The 14,453-nt window shown below is 38.0% G+C and overlaps 1 protein-coding gene across 2 annotated transcripts in view; it reads right to left on the reverse strand.

Annotated features, from left to right (window-relative positions):
• The window catches only part of LOC110155179 (ras-associating and dilute domain-containing protein-like), a 63,402-nt gene that overhangs the window by 43,846 nt on the left and 5,103 nt on the right, over positions 1–14,453 (reverse strand). For both annotated transcript variants that reach the window (XR_008631783.1, XM_055150618.1), the window contains exons 2-4: positions 13,083–13,252; positions 10,562–10,733; positions 3,031–3,263 (exon numbers count right to left, since the gene is read on the reverse strand). Coding sequence is in view for 1 of the 2 variants with exons in the window: in XM_055150618.1 (XP_055006593.1) it covers positions 3,031–3,263; positions 10,562–10,733; positions 13,083–13,252 (575 nt within the window). In the remaining variant the exon portion in view is untranslated. The remainder of the gene's footprint in view (positions 1–3,030; positions 3,264–10,561; positions 10,734–13,082; positions 13,253–14,453) is intronic.

Below are 14,453 nucleotides of genomic sequence, written 5' to 3' on the forward strand. Positions count from 1 at the left end.
CATGGAGATCTGGGGCCAAAGTCAACACACAGGGAAGCGGCGCAGAGGAAGCACAGCCCGGTGGAAACACACACACTGTACATGGAAAATGAGAGGGGTCATCCACACCCCAGCCTCCATAAGCTCTCACATCATACGGACACTATCACACTATCACAGTATCACAGTGTCACAGTGTCACAGTGTCACAGGAGGGGCCATCCGGAGCCCAAAACAACACACAGCAGGGGGTCCACAGCCAATTGAAGACTCATGTATGATCTGATGAAAATATGTTTTGTGTATTTTTTTTAGTGAAACAGATATAGACTTTACTGATCCACAAGGGAAACTTTACTGATCCACAAGGGAAATTATTTGGACACACCCTTCATAGCATATTATAATAAAAAAGAACAACGCTATAAATGAGAATAATAAATTATAAATAAGTAGCAAAATAGCAAAATATTTGACATCATGTCAAATAAGACACAATTACATAAATGTATACATAAAAATAAAAAATAAAATACATAGTAATACACATATATCTCAGTTATATGATTGACTATACAAGGGCATGTCACACTGAGTAAAGCCTGGGGTTTTGGGTATAACAATATTGTATCATGCTTTTTTTGTTAATTGATTTGCCTGAGCAGCAAGTCCCTTCTACATTCTGATCAAATCCTCAAAGTCAGGAAACGGACAACAGAGTGTGGAAAACCTTCATCCAAAATTGAGATGGGCCAATCACAGCTGCTCATTTGTGGAATGTGTCTTTCAAATGCAGAAGACATCTCCTCTTCAAAAATAGTTTGGTGCTTTAGTTGTTCTGTAAAAATCTGTGCTGTGTCCTTTGAGTTTTGCTTCTCATTTTTAATGTGTAAACAGCCATGTTTATTTTGGACATGAATGGAGCATGTGTCTCTCTGACTGGTTAATCTGCCTGTCAATCACGCCCTTTGACATCAGGACAGGAGCTCCAGATGTGCCCCTCTTTGCAAAGTTTTTCAGTCTGTGTTGTTCTGGCTACACTGTTGTGCTGTACTGAGGGCACTCACTGCAAGCTCAGTCCTTGTTATCTTGGTGTCATCAGAGTTATAATACTCCCTACAACAGAGTATATCCAGACTGGAGTACACTAGACTGGACTGGATGACACTATTACCATGTGCTGAGGGTTCATGTCTGATGATCAGTAAACTTACATTATAAACTACAGCCTCATGTTTTTTTTTTCCAGCTTTTGAATTTACTTGAAAAATTGATAAGCAACATGTTTTAATCTGCCATGGTTTTTAAAGAGATAAGGGGCAGATGAAATTATATTTTTTTAGGCTTAAGGCTCAAATGCAGGAAAGTACAGGATTACTCAAACATATATGAATCGCTCACTACAACTCTAAGTAAACTAATGATCAGGAACACTGTTATAACACGGTTAAAAGCTCACAAAATAGAGTTTTCATGATATTTATCCAGTAAATACTATAGTTGGAAAGCATGAAACTGTCTAGAATTTCAGTCTACAATAATAAAATACTAATAAGTATTTTATTATTTTTGACTGAAAAAAAAATAAGACTAGATTGAACTCATCATGCTGCCTCTAAATTATTGCATATACTCTACAGTTTTTATTTCATTAAAGAACTTCATGGTCAAACTGGGCTACTATGAGTCAGGACAATGTTTTTTTGGGGGGGAAACTGGCACAGAATATTTTACCAGCTCAATTTTGTAGCAGAAATTTGAATGAGAAAAATATACCCATTCAAATATGGTTTGTTCTCTGTGGTTTAGCAAATTGCTGTCTGGAAAATGAGTCCCTGAAAACCACATTTTACTGTGAGAACACTAACTGACCTTTACACTGACACACTAATCCGAGGGAAATATAATTCTATGAGCTGTTTCCACACTCTTCCACAGATTCTGATTTTAAATTTGATAAACTTGACCAATTTGTGTCCCCAGATACAAGGTCAACATGTTCAAATCAAATCATCAAATGTTTTGATGATTTTGAAACAAGGACTTATTTACACAGAGCTGATATTATTGTTCTGAATTAAAGAACTGGAATTATGCAAAATGGACTTTTGGAACAACCTACCATGTTCTAACATTGTTCCCTCATCAGAAACATGCCTGAAGAGGTTTTAGATGTTGTCCATGGATGTTTCAGTAATCTTGCAATCTCTCCTGGGCCCTAGTTGAACTCTCCTCAGGTTTAGCAGTACAATCCTGTCCAAGACTCAAACCACAAGCCTATAACCCAGACTTCTGCACAGACATTTTCCATAAATCTACAAAAGCATGATACAAAACAATATACCTGATGCAATGTGCAGTAGTTTCATTAGAGGAACATCCACTGATTGTGTTGTGATAGTGCTCTGAAGGGGGAGTGAGAGCATCAAAAATGAAACTTGAACCTATTTACACATTTCAATATTTAATATAAATAAATGGCCATTCCAGCTTGTCAAAGCCTGATTCGTTAGATCTCAGAAGCTCAGCAGGGCTGGGCCTGGTTAGTACTTGGATGCGAGACCGCTGGGAAAATCAGGTACCACAGTGGGGTGCCTTTCGCAAAAACTGCCGTTGTGTCCTTTGGCAAGGCACTTCACCCACATTGTCTATTATGAAAGTGGTGTGTGTGTGAGTGTTGGTGGTGTTCAGAGGGGCCGATGGCAGATTGGCAGCCGAGCTTCCATCAGTCTCCCCCAGAGCAGCTGTAGCTACAGTAGTAGCTTACCACCACTGAGTGTGGAGTGAATGAATAATGCTCTGTAAAACATCTTTGAGTGTCCAGAAAAGTTATATAATTCTATATAAAACTCATGCATTAGTATTATTATTATTAATATGTCAGCAAATGTAGCAATTTCAAAAGGTAACAAGTGTTGGCAATTAATGGCCCTCAGAATTGTAAGGTGTGGATAACTATTTGTTTGAATGACCCACTGCCTTGACCACTGCTGTTTCATGATATCAGTTACAGAAATGTGTACAGTGAGGATGTAGTGAGGCCAGTATTACCTGCAGTGACCGTGTCTTTCTCTTGAGACTCTCTCTCCTCCACAGAGCTGCGCTTCTGGATTTCAAATCGTCTGGCCAGGCCCTCTCGTGGTTTCCATAGCGACTGCAGGAGGAGGGGCTTCTCATTATCACCGACAACGCGGAATGCCTCTGTCTTCCACTTGTTCTCATTGAGAGAGCCAATGGCATCACAAAGCACATAGGAGACTGCCTCCTCTTTGCTCAGGCCGTAACTGAAAGAGAGCAGAATTTCAAATAAGTTCAATTACACATTTTAACACCAAAAGTCCTACTTTTTCTTCTGATTTTGAACTTCTTTTGTAGCCCTTAGAATGGGTACTCTTAAATGTTTTAAAACTTCAAATAGTTTGATGACATACATTCGGAGAATCGTGGTTACTGTAACCATAGCATGTTGAGCCCCGGAGAAGGGCATGACTCAAGTATGCAACATATGCCCACTCCAGATGGTTTTGATGAGAACAAAAATCAAATAAAGTCAATATAGTGTGTGCTGTCAGTGAGTGAAAGAGAACATGAGCCACGTATCCATTGGTTTGCTTTGGGGCAGTCCGATACAGTCCCAAAGTGTTTCCTATCTCTTAAATAGTCCTGTGCTTTTTGTGGTCCGGGGCCTCTTCCGGCTCTTGGTTGTCCTCCTCTTTACCTGTGTAAGTAAAACAGTGTGGAGCCCAGAGGAGCAGCAGGCTGCAGGCTGTGGGTCAGCTATGTCCCATGAACCACACAGCGGAAGGATCTATAACGAGGTTTAAGGAGGGCACAGAGGACGGCAAATCTGACAACCCAACATTTGTCTCAACTGTATTTTACATGATAAACATACAGGGGCAATCCAATGAATACTTCTGTTGTGTCTTTGGGCAAGAAATGTCCCTACTTTAGTTACTGTATACACCAGTTTACATGAAAAAAAGTGAGTAGTGACAAGAACATTTTTAAACCTTATATTGTTTGCGATTCTTATTCAGTGGATCATGACTAAATTATTGCTGACAAATGATTGTGATATACCATAAATAAGGCATGACCAAACAGTGGTCCAGGGGCCAAATGTGGCCCAGCTTTCTTGAGGGGTGGGGTCTGGTCATATGAGGAACAGTGTGATTGATCTATAGGTGTCCACACTTCAAACTACTTCACTCGTGCGGTCAGATGTTTGCCATCAGTAACATCTATCTTTAATCTGAGCAGCCATGTGTGATATCACATAGTACATGAAATGTACCACACACTTTTTGCTGAACAGCTATTAAAACACCATTTACACAGTTTAGTAGCAAAAAAGTTGTGTTAGTTCACAGTCCAATAGCCAGCTTTATCCACAGGGAAGCAGTAGAAATGGTGAGCTTTTATAAGTACTTGGGGACTGTGTTTGATTCCTCCCTAAGATTTAATAAAAACACTGAGCAGTTTGTGCAGATGTCCTCTGGGAGGCAATATGTCACCCCACAACAAAAGACCAACCACTACACTAAATCTTTCTTTCTTCCATAAAGCTTTTAAATGGAAATTAAATTTGCTATTGTGTCCCTTATGCACTGAGGTTTGAATGTATGGTGTGGGTTGTATGTATTTGATTTTCTGTTTATTTTATTTATTTGTGGATTGTAAACAACCAGAGATGTGCAAACTGAATTGCTCTTTAGGGATTAATAAAGTTGTTGATTGAGTGATTGATTGACTTTAATGAACTTGAAGCAAACATAACTACCTTATTTTTCACACTTTTGTCATGGTTTGGGTGTTTCCCTGGTGCTATTTATATATTAAAATGTTCACACTGACAATGAGAGGGCGCTCTAGTCTTGTGTGTCAGTATCTGCTACTCCTGTTCCTCCTGTACCACTGTCACTTGGCTCTACTGCACATGTCTCCTGCAGAAAGAGCCTCTGTCCTGTCTGTATCATGTCAGTCGATCACACCATTACTTCTGTACCACTGAACAATTTAACATTTAAACAAATTTATAAAGACAAAAGACTGAAAAAAAAATGCCCCCAAAAAGAAAATAATATTTTGCAGATTACAAGCTGCAAGTAGTGAAATATGCAGCTGAAAACGCTAACTGAGCAGCAGAAAGAAAGTTTGGAGTGAGTGAGAAACTTGTGCCACCGGGAGGATGCACAATGAAACTTTCCTAAAGTCACTGGATGGATGGACAAAGCCTGGACTTCAGTGACACCAAAACCATCCTGTTGAGATTCAGAAAGGCCGGAATAATTCTAACTGGAGCTGATGCTGAGTCTGACGACAGCTGCACAGAAGAGGAAGTGGCTCTCTGTTTACCTCCAGAAATGGCGGAACTGCTCAGAAGTGACACCGACGATGAAGAATTCAATGGATTTAGTGATTGAGAGTTTGGTAAACTTGTTCTGTTCTGTTGTTTATGTTATAGTTATCTGAAGAACTGTCCATATGTGACGTTAACAGTCTGTTGTTCTCTGTTCTATTGTTATTACTAGAACTTGACTTTCAAGATGAAATGTCGGTTTCTGGTCTCCCCCCAAAAAGTGTGACTTATATATGTTTTTTTTTTTCTTTTTCTTCTTCATTACCCATTTTTTTTGGCTGGCACAACTTATACTCTGGAGTGACTTATAGTCCATACAATACGGTATAGTATGCCCAACTATTGCTACAAAGCTAATTTACATCTGCATTTCTAGGAAGGCAACAAAACAAGTACAACATACACACAGGAGAGTCACAAAGCACAAGAATATGTTAAAAAGAAAGATCCATCCCATTTGATTTAAGCTTTAAACGCAGCAAATAAATGACCTACAAGCTCACTTTTACTGCCCCATAAGTTCAGACCTGAATGTTGACCGCAAACTTAGGATAATGGCGGAGTTCAAAGCAGGCCCAGGCCTCCACAGCTGATTCTGATAACGCCGCTGTAACTGTAGAAGAGACAGGTCTGACCCCGGTGTGTGAGGGGCACGGGGGGGGGCAGCTCCGGTACATCCATCACCTCCAGGTAAAAGCAGCTAAAAACGCTAATCACTCTCACCTGTAGGACGCGATGCAAGAAGAGTCTGCAACTGTGTAAGGATGAAGGGTTTTCACGGTTTCAGAATTCTGACTTGGTTTGGTGGGATAGTAGCGGCGGTCAATATTTATCATAGTTTTGCGTAAGTTAAAGGTGCATTGTGTAACGTCAGATGCTTTTCTCCATGGAGGTGTTATTGCCGTGTCTGGAATGTGGCATTAAACCCTTCTACCTTCATGCAGACCGAACCAGACCAAGCTGAAGATCAGATCTGTGGAGAGGCAACCCCGTTCGCAGTAGGAATGCCCGTTTTTCTAGGTATTTTTGAGCTACACTGGAAAAAAAACTATATCTACATAAGTTTAATTTACTTAAATTAAGACCATTTTACTTTATTTGAGTAGATTCAACAATGGAATAAATATGGTTTTCTTTGTTTCTTATTTTAAGTGCAAAGATTTTTTTTTTCTTCTTATTTTAAGTGTAGCAAATTGTATTTTCATATTTTATATACAAAAAACCTTGAAAATTTTACTTGTCAAGTGAAATTTACTCAAATCATGATAAAACTTTCTTAATTCAAGTCATCTTAACTTGACTAGATTTAGTTTTTTCCACTGTATAAACCACTTGTAATTTAATAAATATAAAGTAGAGCTGTTTAATGTCATACCGTGGAACATTCCAATGACAAACTGTATCCACAAAAACCAGCAGGTTAAAGTCACATAGTGCACCTTTAAGTGGCAGTCTGTGGTAAAAACTATTTGAGATGAAAAGTACAAAAATAGAGGAAGTAGCACTAAATTCTGAAACAGAATCCCTTTACCATTGTCATCAACTCGGAAAATTTCACCCAAAATGCACGGAAGACTTACGCACAAGAAAGGCATTTTTCAGGCAGATTAAACATTGTTGATAACTGCAGATTTTTCGTGGTAATGCAGCCTGCCAGTCTGATGTAGATAAAGACTATTTGAAAACTCTCCATACACTTAAGGTCCACATTTGTTCCTTTTGTAAAGCAGTAACCCTTTTAGTAAGTAGTGATGGGAAGAACGCTTTGAAAATGGATTTAGTTACACAATACAGAATACTTTAATTAAAACATATTTTATAACATAATCCGGTCCAATCAGAGTACTGCATTCTGAATACTTGGAATACTTTTACATCAAGTTGCATTATGTTATAGTGTGAAAATATGACATAGAATTAGAAACAGCTTTATTTATTTATATATATTTTTTGTGTTATGCATTCAGTTATGTTTTCAACTGTGTTTTCTTTATTATTGTGTAGTTCAAAGTCAAAATTACATTCAAAAGTGCAACCGTGTACTCCTTTAGGGAAACTAAGTGTACTCTGAATATAACCACATGTAAGAGTAAATGTACCTGTGTGCATTTTCAGTACATACAGTATATTGTTCAGTTACTTCCCAGCACTGTTCGTAAGTGACTAAACAAAACCTTGTATGAGATAAAAACACAAGACCTATTCCTTCATGTATAGCAAAAAATAGGGTTCAGGCCAACACTGACTGTAAATGAAGCAATTCTATGGTTTGTCCCAAAGCAAAAGAAAGGTTTGGCACATTAACACTGTGTTCATTGTGTTTCAGTCATAATAAACACAACAGTAACTCCAGTGAACTCATTGCACTAACAACAAAACAGCTCACAGTCTCAATGGGACTCTGTCGTTAAGTACTGACATTCATTCTGTGATGAAAAGTTGCAAGTCTATTGGGTATAAAGACGGATTTATCTATCTTTTTTTCTTTGTATTTTTACATCGTAGAATTTAACACAATGGGTTTAGTCTGCATAATTCCGGGCGTACACTGTGTGATCTTTGGCCCTTTTTGAGCCAGTTTTTTCACTCTGCAACTGCAACTTTACTTATAGCGCACTTTAAAAACAACACAGTGTTGCAGGACATAACTAAATAAGAAACAATATAAACAATAAAACAAAAGATGAATAAAAACATAAAACAACTAAGAAAAGGTCAACATCTCAAATTGTCAAAGGCCAAAGTGAACAAGTGCGTTTTAAGAAGAGATTTAAAAACAGTTACAGAAGAGACCTGTCTAATGTGCAAAGCTCATTCCACAGTTTTGGTGCAGCCAAAACCGATTGGCTGCAACAAGAACCGATTAATACCTCGTGACCAGCTCCTGATCAGCAATCATAGGTCGCAAGAATATCAAACCAGTATGAAATCCAATTGCCTCTCGCATTCTGAGTATCATACATGAATTGTGAGCTGTGATTTTTTAAACCCTGCAATTCAGTTGTGCAGTCTGAACTGGGGCTGAGTGAAACAATCAAAAATATCACACAGTGCATGTCCGGCATAACATGAAACATAATAATCCATTTCTCTCTGACACGCATATCTCCTGAACGGTGTAATGTCGAATAGCAAATATAAAGTTGAGCTCCAGCCAAATGCAGCCAATCAAGGCTAGCAGTTATAGAAGCGAATCTGCAAGCAAAATATAATTAGAAATCTGGGTACTCAGCCAAAGAACCAATCAGGAGCAAGGTTTTAAAAAGGCAAATGCACCGGTAGTTTGACAGAGGACTGGTACTTAGCAACAAGCTGGGATAGCTGTCAATCAAACCTGTTGCTAAAACTAACAAGAGTAAACCTCGACAAAAGAAGGCACCTGATTGGATTCATATCTTTATATCATTATTTACAACAAAAGAAGGAAATAAAAATCAACAGGATCTTGTAGAACGGGTTGACATGAACAGTTTAAGGTCAGAATGATGAGCCTGACAGCAAAGAGGTGTGATGGTTTTTCAACAGAAGTCAACTGGAACCAGACTTTGAAGGAACCACTTTGTACCCACTTCATATTTGGAGACTAGCAGGTTAGCTATGCAAATATATGTCTATGCATGTATGTGACATTGCTCCAGACCATCAGATTTTTTATTTTTTTCACTACACAAACAAAACAACAACATATATTTCATTTTCAACACAGCATCCCAGAGGGGAGTGTATTATTAAAAGCATAAAAGCCAATTAGTTTTATCCCCAGCCAAAGTGAATGTGCTCATGTGTTTTCATCTCAACAAAGTGGTGTGAGGATGCAGAGCAGACCTCACGGCTCACACATGTGGCTCGCAGTTGTTCAAACAGGGATTACTTTAGCATGTCAAATGTAATGCTATTTTACTGCCCCAGTTCAATATGGTTAATGCTACAGTCTTTTCAAAACTTCAGATTTGGGTTGAGTTCATTCTCCAGAACTTGGTGATGTCATGGTTTCAGATGGACCTTATATAACTCTATGGGAAGAAATCGCCAAAGTTGAACTCCAAATGTTGAACCATATCATTATTTATTTGGGATTGGCTCCACAAACTAATCATATTATCTTAAAGTCCTTTCAACTGACAACAATCACATATTTGGGGTTGAATATTGGCTCCACTTTCTAAAGCTATTGTGAAAATAAGTAGTTATTATGCTGATGGAGAAGATCTTGAACTTTGGGTCAGTTTTGGTTTCATGTTGACAGGCCCAGTAATTGCAGGGATATTAACCACAAACCAGGTCAACAAATCTGTAGTCTGACAGTTAGACTGACAATTCCACCAAAGAATTCTGACCTGTCCTCCAGCTCAGTTTATATAGTTATAGGGATTCTCAAACGTTGTGATGTCACGTTAACGCAACCAATTACAAAATGGACATAGCATGCAACTACCATTTTTCATTTTTGCATAACTTATTTACTGGTTAAAGACTGGGTATAATGCAAAATCCACTTTTTGGAGCTTTTTACCATGTTATGAAGCTGTTTCCTCAAAAACTTGCCTGAAGAATCAAATCGTCTCTCCTAGGGCACGATAAAATACTGGTAGCCGATATGGGCAACAATTTTGAAAATGGTGATGGATTAGATGTTGGTTCCAAGGTATAGGTTCAGTCGATATCCTACTTTGAAGGGACAGTCCGGAATTTTGGACATAGGGCCTCATTTTCTAGTGAGTCAGAGTGTTGGAGACATGTGGAGACACTTTTTAAAATATTCCATCCAGTCCTTGTATTTGCAGAGGTCGCTGGTGCTAGGCTAGTGCATGTCAATGGCCACAGATATCCTCCCACTAAAAACAGTCTTACCCACTCCACAAAACACCCAAAACAAATCTATTATTACACCAGACTGTCCATGTAAATGTCTGTGTTGATAGAATAATGTTTGAAATAAATCTAACCTTTTAATTAAACAGTTCTACTTTACATTTATTCAATTTCAGGTCTTTTTATAGCTCAAAAATACAACAAAAAATAGGAATTCTGACTGTGAGCGGGGTCACCTCTCCACAGATCTGAGTTGGGACTTAGTCTGGTTTGGTCTCCATAAAAATAGAAAGGTTTTTTACGGTACGGTGAAATATTCCAGACAAAGGAATAACAGCTCCATGGGGAAAAGAATTTGACGGACCCTCCATCAAAAATATTACACAATGCTTCTTTACACCCTCTTACCGTTCCAGCGCCTCTTTGACCAGCTCCATGGCGCTGGATTGGGTGGTCGCCAGGACGCTCTTGTAGTGCGCCCCTCGACAGATCTCGCTCCCGAATATCTTCAGGACTCCCGGGGCCGTGATGTGGTTGGACAGTTCGGACGGGTCTTCCGCAATGGTGGACGTTGAAATGGCTGTAACGGCAACACATTTTTAAGACCTTTAACTGGGGCTGCCAAACCACATTTCCCATAAAGCCGGCACTTCCTGGGTTTATTGGGGATTCTAGCCGGGGAGCAGAGCCGTTAATTCTCTAATATTTTGGAGAGCTTGACACATACAGTGCCGTAATTGCGTATTTATTCACTATGTAAGTATTAAAAGTCAAAGCGTGAAGCTATAGAGGCTCTGTGCAGATAATGAAATGTTCATATGGAAAAAATAGTCAATGAATAAAAGTTTGGTTATAAGCTTTGAATATGTTCGCAATTTAAGTGAGACATTTGTGGCATTTATCCACAGTAGTGTAAGAACATGCAAGAAAAATGTTATGGGAACTTAAATTAGTACAGCAAAGCAAAACCTGTTCTTTATTGTTCCAAATATTTTCGACCAGATGCACTGATTTAATTGCATTCATGTCCCAAAACAAAATGATACAACTAGAATCATTTTGGCCAATAATTGTCTAAAATAAGGAGTATGTTTTCTTCATTATGCACATTTTTATTGCCCTGAAAAACATAAAACTCTCAGTGGGCTTGCATCTCCACAAATCTGATTCTTATTTGGCCTGGAGAAGAGCCTGTTTGTTTCCATGGAAATGTTGTTCCTGTGGTTATAATCTCCCACAGTATGGCATAAAACATGTTCCACAGTATTGTTTTAACTGTCTTTTTCCATGGAATTACACAGTTGACTTTCCACCTCCAGAAAGTTACATAATATCACTTTAATACTTTCAAAATGGTTTTACCGCTGGTTTGAACAGACATCAGCAGTTTTACAATCAATTTTACTGATCACTTTTAAAGCTCGCTTACACCAAGTTACATTTCAGAACTTTTAACCCTGTACGAGCCTCCTACAGCCGCAGATCCTCAGGCAGGTTCCTGTGGATGTTCCAAAGTCCAGGCTCCGGATAAAGGCTGATGGAGCCTTTTCAGTCCGGGCTCCTCGGCTTTGGAACGACCTGCCTGAGGAGATAACCATCAATATCAACTTTTAAATCACTTCTAAGACTCATTTTTATCAGTTGGCGTTCCTTTAGCTCAGGGGTGGGCTTTTTTTTTTTTTTTTTTTCCATGGGGCCAAATGAGAAACAGAAAATATTGTGGAGGCCAAAATGCTTAACTCAGTTCTGCATAATATTGATTGTACTTTTTTATTAAAAAAAAACAGTAAATATCATTGTTTTGACGAGCTGCTCAGACTGTTTATGTTATGACTAAGCAATGAAAAAGTGAGGCTGCCTTACAAAATATGTCATTAAAAAAACACCTCAATAATAAAAGCAGTGCAGCTTTAGTTCATGCATGAGGTCAAATGATAAAATATGTTTATTTTGTAATTCCAAATGAGCTTAAAGGGGCCGGTCAGAGTCAACCAAAGAGCTGTATGTGGCCCGGGAGCTGCACAATGCCCAGGTCTGCTTTAACCAGTTTTAGCTTGATCCCTTATTTATTTTGATTTTATTAACTTACAGTATTTATTATAATAAATGTAATTGTTTGCATCATTGTCTGATTTTGTATGCCTTCTGGATGCTATTTTTATTGTTCTGTGCTGTTTGTACAGGACTTTCTAAACCTTATTTTTAAAAGATCTTTATAAATAGACAAGTTATAAGTAGTATTAGTAGGATTAGGATTAGTATTTGTATTAGTAGTATTAGTAGTAGTAGCAGTAGTAGTAGTAGTAGTAGTAGTAGCAGTAGTAGTAGTAGTAGTAGTAGTAGTAGCAGTAGCAGTAGCAGTAGTAGTAGTATTATTACTTAAATGTGTTTTCTAGTTGAGGTTCTGCTGCCTGTTTCTATGAAGATGTTACTACTTTGCCTAGAATAATCCACAGCATGGTATTAAATCTTCATGGAGACAATATCATTATCAGATCTGTGGCGTGGTGAGTCTGCCCATGAAATAAACACCAGACAGAAACATCTAATGGCATACAGTGAAATATTCCAGGCAAAGCAATAAAAACTCCATGGAGAAAAACAATAATATGGGAATTTTCAATAGATTTAACTGTGAATCAAATGACTTACAAGTTACTTAACACGGCATTCACATTTTTAATTTGAAAAGAAAAACTGAATAAATGATAAACAGTTAATAAGCTACACACTTCATGACATCACAAGGTGTAACAGAGCATTTTAAGCTTAGGTGCAGACAGACTAATAATATAGGATTGCTCAAACGTGTGAATGTTTTTGAGGAGGTTACAACATTCTAACATGACTTAAAGCTCACAGAGGTCCGTTTCATCTAATTAAAACTTGAACCCAATGCAAACACAGTTTACATCAAACTGTTACTCACTGCTGGCCTTCTTGGTCGTGATGGACAGGGACGTCTTGATGCTGGATGCCATGGACCCCGAAGAGGATGAGGGACCCCGCAGGAAGACTCCGGAAAAGCGGTTGCTGTGGTTACGGAGGCGGCTTTTACAGGGCTGCCTGGTGACGGTGCTCTCAGCTGATGACCCGGACCTGCAGGATTGTAAGACTTTGGTAAGACCTCTGCAATTATTGAAATGTCATGTAAACAGTTAAAACTGATTAGTATTGAGATTTTTGTCTGATTGTTCACCCCTGTGCAGATTTTGACAAAAGAAATTATGCAAAAAAATACTGACAAAAGACAAAAATCAAAGAAACTGAAAATGATTTTACTTTGTCTTTGAAATACAACTGTTAAAGGTCCTATATTACGCAAAATATACTCTTTAGAACTTTAAGCCATGTTCTAATGTTGTTACCGCTTCAGAAACAGACCTGGAATTGTGTTTCGTTTCATTCACACACGTTTGAGTAATTACATTCCATTACAAAACTCAAAATGCTCAGTTACACCTTGTGATGTCATATATAGTGGTGTGCAAAAATATAGAAATACTGATACATCATATCGTTTAATGTGATGATACAGTATCGATATCGTGGGCTGCTGTATCAATATATAAGCAAGAGTATTTTTTGTTATATTCTACTAAATTATTTTGTTACAGCTACAGTTTTGTTGCTTGTTTAGAGGAAGGAAACTCATTTATGCGACACATTTGACATTTTCACTGTTCTGATGATTAAAATGTTTGTGTTTCATATGAACTTTGCACAAAAAGTGGTTTAACAAAGACTTTTAGTATCACAGCCATGATTTAGCTTTTATTTTTATTGAACTGCATCCAATTGATATGAAATATATCGTATCAAACCAAAAGTGCACTATATCGAGATATGTATCATATTGTGGACTATGTATCGAGGTACCATATTTTTCTGACTATAAGTCGCACTTTTTTCATGGTTTGGTTCACCATGCAACTTACTTGACTTTCAGCATGAAATGTCTGTTCCTGTCTCTAATTTTATCAAATGAATTTCCTCCAAAAGTGTGACTTATATATGTTTTTTCTTCTTTATTACGCATTTTTTGGCTGGTGTGAGCAATCATACCGGCAACTTCTTAATGATACCCAGCCCTAGTCACGTAGTTTTCAAATGAACAGCCCCCTTTACATTTAGTTCAGTAGAGACTGTCAATTCGAGGGCTAGAAATCATTCAAATGATTCTAGTGAAAGTGCATGGTGTATGCTGGGTTTGAGCGTGAATTTTAAACAAAACACAACTCCACAATTTATGTTTGTGATGAGAAACAACATTATATAATATACTGTAGATCAGAAAACA

This window comes from Boleophthalmus pectinirostris, unplaced genomic scaffold (genome assembly GCF_026225935.1).
Source record: "Boleophthalmus pectinirostris isolate CB_2022bp ecotype Guang Dong unplaced genomic scaffold, ASM2622593v1 HiC_scaffold_14, whole genome shotgun sequence".
NCBI lineage: Eukaryota > Metazoa > Chordata > Actinopteri > Gobiiformes > Gobiidae > Boleophthalmus > Boleophthalmus pectinirostris.